Source organism: Carlito syrichta, unplaced genomic scaffold (assembly GCF_000164805.1).
Source record: "Carlito syrichta isolate Samal-C Ts95f unplaced genomic scaffold, Tarsius_syrichta-2.0.1 Scaffold307028, whole genome shotgun sequence".
NCBI lineage: Eukaryota > Metazoa > Chordata > Mammalia > Primates > Tarsiidae > Carlito > Carlito syrichta.
In genome coordinates this window covers 206,972-215,425 of record NW_007251124.1, presented here as the reverse complement: position 1 = coordinate 215,425, position 8,454 = coordinate 206,972, and the positions used below count along the sequence as shown (strand labels likewise).

Genomic DNA, 8,454 nt, shown 5'->3' with positions numbered 1-8,454 from the left:
TAATGTTGTTGGAGCAGGGATAGGAAATGATAAAATTATATGAAGCTAACCCTGAAAGAAAGTTCTAAAGTTAACCAACTAAAGATTATCTTTGCTCTTCAAAATTCTTCCATTGCTTGTGGGCTGAAGAAGGTGGGGGTAAGGCTAGTGGGAGAGGTGGGCTGAAGCTAGTGAGGAAAATGTTCACCATTAACCATTAAGACGTCTTTGAGAGTAGTATATTTCTAAACATCAAGTTTTATTTTATAGAAGTCTGTTACTATAGTATATGTAAAAATATCAATCTCTCCTTGTTCTGCTCAAGCCTAAAAGTCTCTAGCACTTGATTCACTGCTGACTTCAAAGCCCTCACTCCATTCTGAGGCTTTCTACTGCTCAGAGGTACACCATCATGTATTCATTACTTTAAAAGTTCCAAGAAGTCCTGCAGAAAGAATACTATTTAACTTTGATCCCATAGTGCCATCTAGGGTGAAATTATTGTGGTCCAAAGCTGACTTCAAGGAAACAAAGGAGAGGGAATGGAGGCAGATAGCCTCCAACTCAGTAACCGAGAATTCTCTGATGCCAGAGTGGGCTAAAGTGACTTTTCCTTAAGTGCTGTTTGCTGGTCAATGTGCCCTCTTTGATGTCTCACAAGGAGACAATACCTCATCAAGCCAGTTTATCTTTGTGGTGATATCTTTGATGTTGAAAAAGACCTGACCTCTGCCTGAAGGCTTCTCCACATTCATTACACTCATAAGGTTTTTCTTCATTGTGGATTCTTACATGCTGAGCGAGGTGTGAGTTTAGTCGGAAGGCTTTCTGGCATATGTTACACTTGAAAGGTTTTTCTCCAGTGTGAATCCTGTGATGTCGAATAAGGTCTGAGGTCAAACTGAAAGCTTTTCCACACTCGTTACATTGATGGCTTTTGGAGTGGCTGTGAATTCTCTGATGGTGGGTGAGTAGTAGGGCCTGGCTAAAGATCTTTCCACATTCCTTGCACTCACAGGGCTCCTCTTGACTGTGAATTCTCTGGTGTCGATTAAGGTGAGAGCTGCGCCTGAAGTTTTTTCCACAATGGATACAGAGATAAGGTTTCTCTCCAGTGTGGATCCTGAGATGTTCCAAAAGGCCTGCATTCTGGCTAAACACTTTGCCACACTCCTTGCACTGATAAGGCTTCTCACCAAGATGGATTTTCTGATGTCTGATGAGGTGTGAACTCCTCTGAAAGGCTTTCCCACACTCTTGACACTGATGACCTTTCTCTTTAGAGAGGATTTTCTGTTGTTCAGTAACACTAGAACCCTGATGCACTTCAGATTCACAGAGTTTTTCTCCTGTGTGGGCATTCCCATGTTCTACCAGGTCTGAGTCCTGGGTGAATCCCTCCCCATGTTCTGAGCACTTATAGTCAGTCTTGTCTTTGGGCCTGGCCTGCTGCATTTCCAAGTTAGAGTCCTCATAATGATCTTCCATGGATTCAGATATTTTCCCATATGATTCCACTCTTCCACAAGACTCTGTCACTATAAGCTTCCCATTCTCAATCCTTGTCTCTTTACCTGAAACATTAAATATGTACCATCAATTACTTGTTTTTTAGATGCTTAGGGGAAAGAGTCTGAAACTAAGAGGAAAAAATTTAAATGAAGGCATTTGTGCAAAGCAAAAGCGTTGTAGATGCTTGTGTTGAATGATACATAAGAAACTGTTAACTGTAATCGCCTTTGGAGAAGGATGGGAGGATTGTGGTAGATGACTTATTTTAAATGGTTTAAATTTTATCGTGTGATTCACACCACACACAGAGAAGCTGGAAAGCAAGCAAACAAAAAATATGTCTTAAAGGGCATATTTTTGAAAAGATTTGTCACATAAAAATAAAAAAGTAGGTTAATTGAGGACCCTGAGACCAATAGGAAAGGGATGGCATTTTAACTGAAAATGAAGAAACGTAGATGTGGTGCCAATTTTATCACTGGCTATCTGCATAATCTTAGAGAGGTAATTTAAATACTCTGGGCTTAGTGTCCTCTTCAATAAATTAAAAAACACTGGACCATAAGACCTTGAGAACAGCACAAGTTTATGAAATGCCTTGGCCTTTCTTTTCTTTTTTTTAATGAGTCAGGGTCTCACTCTCACCCAGGATGGAATGCAGTGGCACAATCACAGCTAATCACAGCCTCAAGCAATCTCCCCTCCTCAGCCTCCAGAGTAACTGGGACTACATGTATGTGCCACCACACCTTGCTTGCTTGCTTTCTCATTCATTCATTCATTCATTTAGTAGAGATGAGGTCTTGCTATGCTGCCCAGGTTTGTCTTAAACTCCTGGGATCAAGCAATCCTCCCACCTTGGCCTCCTAAAGTGTTGGGATCACAGGTAGGAGCCACCACGCCTGTACCATAGCCTTTTCTGATCTCTTTGGAGGCAAGAGATCTTTTTTTTTTATTATTCACCTCTAAGGTAAGGGCAAGAAGAGAAAAATGAAGGTCCAAATTCCCTTTAAACCCTTTCCTTGGTCTTCTGTTCAACTAAAATATTTGGGGTGATAGAAATATTTTATATCTTGAGTGTTGTGCTGATGAGGCCACAGTTATTTCATATTTGTGAAAACTCATGGACCTGGTATACTTACAGTGAATTTTACTGTATGTAAATTGTGCTTCAGTAAATCTGACTCAAAAGAAAAACAAAGAACAAAACACAAGAGTGCCAAGCAAAGCATCAGAGGGAACTGCACAGCCCACTTCATCACACATGCAAGATGTAATCTAGTTCTTACCCTTCTCTTTCTCAGGCTTTGTAACTTCACACTCAGGCTGAACCTGCTGCTCCTGTACTGCTTTTAGAGAGGCTGTTTCTTCCACAACCAGTTTTTGCTTCTTTGCTTTATCTGGGTCCTAGGGACAATTAGGTACATGTAGGGATAATTAGGTAGGGTTTAGGAAACTACTGTTTAGGAAAACATTTAAATTCCAGAAAAAACAAACAAAAACAAAGAGAAATCCTAAAGGGGCAAAGAAAAGGGGATGAAGAATCTGGAGCATGTTCAGTTTTTTCCTAGCAAAGGACAGGTAAGATTGAAGTAAGACCTAAAGAAATAAACAGCCAGGCTGGAGAGAAACTAAACCGAAGTTTAGCAATATTCCTCCTATTGGTGAGCTCATGTCCACCTGTTTGGCCAGAGACCTCAACTCCTGCTTTCCTGCAAAAGAAAACATGACCCTTACCACCTGTTGTTCTGTTCCTCCAAGCTCCAGCTGCAAATCCTCCAGAACAACAACCACATCCTCCCCACTCTCTGGGTGATGCTCCTGCACCCGGTTCTGCAGCTCCTCAGGCAAGATGGTCAGAAACTGCTCCAGCACCAGCAGCTCCAGGATCTGCTCCTTGGTGTGTGTCTCAGGTTGCAGCCACTGTCGGCAGAGCTCCCGAAGCCGGCTCAATGCTTCTCGAGGTCCTGCTGTCTCTTCATAGCGCAATTGCCTGAATTGTTTGCACAATGGCTCCTGTCCAAGGCCTTTGCTGTTTCCTTGCAGCTTAAATCCCCGTTCCCAAGTCGAGTGGTGATCCTCCCTCACTACCCGAAGTCCCTCCTTCTTCAGATTCAGTGGAGCCAGGGAATGGGCACTCACCAGTGCTGTTGCCATCCCCAGCTTCAGACTGCTTTCTCTGTTTTGGAGAACTTTCTTTCGTATTTCAGAGATATTCCTAAAAATATAATAAGAGCCATAGAAACAGTGATAGTACTAGTAACAACAGCAATAACACCCTTTCGGGTTTACATATTTCCTAGTTTTTTTCTGTTTGAAACAACAATTCCTAAATACACATAAAACTGAAAAAAACTCTTGTGTTACAGAAGACTGCCAGCTAACGTAGCAGGAATAACAGACTCCAACTCAAATAAAATTTTTTTTTAAAAAATCACCATTTTACAGCCCTCAAGACAACCGGTTCAGTCAAGGACCAAAACTGGTTGCAAAACCACTAAGTGGAAGACCTGGGGGAACAGGACATTCTCACAGTCTCAAACAATCACCATGCTAATTGTTTATTAATTACAAAGAGAAAAATGAAGATATTTGACATCACATGCTTTATCATATGTTTAGAATTTCCACTAAAAATTTTTAGCATGAATCTAATAATAAGCAAATTTTCAGATAAAACCAGAATGCAGCTTGGTTTCCCAAAGTGCTGGGATTACAGAAGTGAGCCACTGCACCCAGTCCCTTCACTTAAAAGATAAGTGAAGCTGAGTGCAGTGGCACACACCTAGCTACTCAGGAAGTTGAGGTGGGAGGATCACTTGAGCCCAGGAATTTGAGTACAGCAGCCCGGGCAACATGGCAAAAACCTTTCAAGAAAAAAAAAAAAAAAAGTGAAAGTCAGACAGAGAAATAGGAAAAGGATTTTTTGTTGTTTTTTGTTTTTCAGACAGAGAGAAAAGTCTGAGCATAGAGCTGTTGGATGTTCAGTATAGTAGTTAGTTATGGCTGAGAAAAGGTTATGTGGAGCCAAAATCCTGGGAAATATCTACACATAAGGAAGAAAAATAAGAAGGAACAACTGGAAAGGTAGGAGGACAACAAAGACTATAGTATCCAGAAGACCAAGGAGATGTAGTTCTGTAAGTGTAGAGTGGTAGAAAAAGCCTGACCCCAGGTAGGCCTGGGTTCCAATTCAGCCCTGTTATTTAAAGCTGTGATCTTGGGGAAGTTACCTATCTCCTTGGAAACTTGTTTACTCATTTGTAAAATGAAGATAATACCTAATTCAAAGAAGTTTTGAGGTAAATGAGGAGGAATTCATTGATTTATATGTGAAGCAATAAGATGGCAGCATTCAAGCATGTAAAATACTGTAAGAATGGATTAATCTAAAGCTTGACATACCCATTTGATTAAAAAATACAGATGTATTAATCTAAAATCTGACATACCCACTTGATTAAAAAATGTAGATGTCATTGTTGACCTCTGTGAAGTCAATTTTGGTAGTAGAATGGGGTGACTAGCTGCCCTGCCATAAAAAATGGAACGTGTGAACAAAAACTACTCTTTCAAAAGGTAAGTTATTTGGCTGGGTGCAGTGGTTCATGCCTGTAATCTCAGAACCTTGGAAGGTTGAAACAGAAAGATTGCTTAAGGCCAGGAGTTTGAGACCAGCCTGGGGAACTCAGTGAGACTCCATCTTTGCAAAAGAAAAACAGACAGTGAGAGGAAAGAGAGAGAGAGAGAGAGCGCAGAAGCTAGGAAGAGATAATGAAGAGTGTGAGTATGTTTATGATTTCAATTACTATCTTTATGTTGATGATTTTCTTATTTTTCAGGCCCGATATCTCTACTGCCAAACTTGTATTTCCTTCTGCCTATCCGGTACCTGGATACCCTGCAGATGTCTCTCAAACCCAACATGTCAAAAATGAACTCAAAGGATTATCCATCATCCCCTGAAGCAGGCCCTTGATATGAAGTGACATAGTAGTCTTTGTTTTGACTACTCTTGAGTGACTCTATGGATCAACGAAATAGCACTTGCCATCTGCTAATACATACTGTTGAATTAATGTTGCGTAGGGGGTTGGAGTGTGAGGGAAGCCTCGCTCAATTAGTGGCTGTTTGTTAGGTTCCAAATACATCTTGCTGTTATATATTCCTGAATGTGCACCTAATAACACTTCCCAGTTAATAATTATTTTTCTTTGTAAGAAATGGACTTAGAATTAAAAAAGCCAAATCCAAGTATTCTTTTTTTTTTTTTTTGAGTTGAAGTCTCACTCTGTCACCTGGCTGGAGTGCAGTGGCATGCTCATAGCCACCGCAGCGTCAACCTGATGGGCTCAGGCAATCCTTCCACCTCAGCTTTCCAAGTAGCTGGAACTACAGGTGCACACCATCACACCTGACTAATTTTTTGAGTTATTGTAGAGATGAAGACTCATCAAGTTGCCCAGGCTGTTCTGGAACCTGTGGGTTCAGGCAATTCTCTCACCTTGGCCTCTCAAAGTGCTGGGATTATAGGGGTGAGCCACTGCGTCCAGTCAATCCCAAGTATTCTTAAAGGAAGTGAAAAAGTTCAAGAAAGTGATGATTATTAGCTAGAAAATAAAAGTTTTGTATTGTGATGGTTAAGTTTATGTATCAACTTAACAGGACCACAGGGTGCCCAGATACTTGGTCAAACATTATTCTGGATGTTTCTCTGAGGGTGTTTTTGGATGAGATTAACATTTAATCAGTATATTATAGACTGACTAAAGCAGACTGTCCTCCATAATGTGGGTGGGTCTCATTCAAGCATATACAAATCTGACTAGGAAAAAAAAAAATGACCCTCTCTCAAGAAAGAGAATTCTTTCTAAAGCCCTTTGAATGGAAACCTCTGCCTTTTTCTTGCCTTTAGACTTGGAATGAAATAGCTCTTACTGGATCTAAAGTCTGCTGGTCTTCAAACTAGAACTACATCATCAGCTCCTCTGGTTCTCGGGCCTTTGGGCTCGAACTGGAACTGAACCATTTGCTCTCAAGTCTCCAGCTTGTGAACTCCCTCTGAAGATCCTGGGACTTGCCAGCCTCCATAATCATGTAATCTAATTCCTTATAATAAAGCTCTTTCTAGATATCTATCTATAACAATAAAGATATACTATTTATATAGGTAATAATGCAGATATATAGGGCATTGTGTTGAATTATTGGTGATCCATTTGCATGATGTGATTAAGTATATCAAATACAATATATTATAAATAATTTGATAAGCTGTTTTTTGGAGGAACACTCCATCTACTCAGCTATTTGAACCAGAAAACTAGCCATTCCCTCCTCCTTTCATATCTCATGTATCTGATCAATTAAGTTCTATAGATTCCATTGCTTAAACATATCTCAAATCCATCCAATTCTCCTCATCCTCTTTGCCATCATTTTTTCCTAACCAGACTACTGCAATTAATAGACTAGTCTGACATACCAGTCTACTTTCCACATTGCAAACAGTGATCATTCTAAGGAGGAAATGAAATATTATTATTTTCTTGGTGTTCTTGTTGCAAATAAAGGTTCATTATTACTTTTAGGACCAACTCCAAAACATTTAAGATGGCTTAAAATCTTCTTATGATCTAATACACTGCTTTTATTTTTCTCAAACTGGCAATACTTCTTGTTTCTGGGCTCTTTCACAGTTTACTCCTTGTGCCTGTAACACTCTTCAACCCTACAATTTACTTTGTGTTAATGCTCACTCACAGTTTATGTCTCAGCATAATAAAACAATAAGCCTGCACAACTGTTCTATGTGCTTTACATGTTATTAATTATTTAATCCTCACACAACTCTATAAAGAAGATATTATTACTAACCTCATTGTATAGAGAAGGAAACTGAGATGTAGAGAGTTAAAGAACATACACAAGATCCCAAATCTGAAACTCAGATCTTTCCTCTAATATCTCTAGTATCCAAAAAAACTGTGGATTTTTTTTGGCCTTCTCTCTTAAGTTTTACAAACTACATGTGACCCAGTAGCAAATATTGGTGACTCTGCTTTCAAAATTGATCAATAATCTGACCACTAGCCCAAAATATCCTTATCTCATACCTGAATTACTTGCAACTTTAAAAAATTACTCTTAATTTTTAAGCTTTCCTGATTCCACTCTTGCCCACCTACAATCTAGTCTCATCATAAGTTCCCAGATAAAGGTGCTTTAGAACATAAGTCAGATCATATTTTCCTCTGCTGAAAATTCTCCAAAAACTCACACCAGAAAAAGGCAAAATTCTTTACACAGTACAGTGCTTACTTATTCTACACTTATTCTGCACACCTTTCTCAATCTCCCTGATATCATCCCCTACAGACTTCGCCCTAGTTCACTGTGCCTCAGCTACTTTGGTCTCCCTGTTCTTCCTCAAATATGTTAAACAAGTTTCCTCTTTTGCCTTGACACTTGCTGTTACCTCTACCTAGAAAGCACCGGATCCCAAAAGCCAGATAGGTCTTTCCATCTCCTTCAGATTTCTGCTCAAATATTACCTTCTCAGTGAGGCCTGCCACTAGCATCTAGCTAAAACTACGCTCAATGGATGAAAAATTAGCAGCAGAAGGTTGTACCCTGTTAACTAGATCCACAGCTTCCACCCTCCTATAGGCCCCAGGGCTGACACCTCCCGCCACGGACCCCGCCCCCTCGGCAGAGAGAAGCTTCTCTGCACCCGCCGTAATCAACTGCCCTCCAGAACTCTAGACCACAAATTCTCCCCCAGCCCGGAGCCCAGGTTAAGGGCCAGCTCACCCGGCCAAGTGCCCGCAGAAGGAGCCAAACACTCTCAAACACCGTCTTAGCTTCTCGCCGAGAATCAACTCTGGCACCCCGGAGCCCTTTCTTCTCCGCTCTAGGAACGCTTGGAGGTCCACGACTCGATGGTATCCTGCTTGGGCTTCG

General features: G+C 40.6%; 1 protein-coding gene across 2 annotated transcripts; it reads right to left on the bottom strand.

Moving 5' to 3' along the window:
* Positions 1–214: 214 nt before the first annotated feature.
* On the bottom strand, positions 215–8,454 carry ZSCAN26 (zinc finger and SCAN domain containing 26). Of its 2 annotated transcripts, none has more exons than XM_008063774.1 (4): positions 8,305–8,454; positions 3,229–3,709; positions 2,781–2,898; positions 215–1,553 (listed from the first exon to the last, which is right to left on the bottom strand). In XM_008063774.1, the coding sequence occupies exons 2-4, from the start codon at positions 3,646–3,648 to the stop codon at positions 655–657; spliced, it is 1,437 nt and encodes a 478-aa protein (XP_008061965.1). In that variant the 5' UTR covers positions 3,649–3,709; positions 8,305–8,454; the 3' UTR covers positions 215–654. The 2 variants fall into 2 exon arrangements, with proteins under 2 accessions (XP_008061965.1, XP_021571055.1); XM_021715380.1 differs by having other exon boundaries at positions 3,634–3,709; positions 8,305–8,365.

Bases quoted from the DNA above. Each gene is read 5' to 3' on its own strand.
- ZSCAN26 (XM_008063774.1), bottom strand. From the start codon at position 3,648: ATGGCAACAGCACTGGTGAGTGCCCATTCCCTGGCTCCACTGAATCTG. The intron at 2,899-3,228 runs GTAAGGGTCATG...AATTGTCCCTAG, and splicing joins GAGGAACAGAACAACAGGTG to GACCCAGATAAAGCAAAGAA. The intron at 1,554-2,780 runs GTAAGAACTAGA...TTAATGTTTCAG, and splicing joins AAAGCCTGAGAAAGAGAAGG to GTAAAGAGACAAGGATTGAG.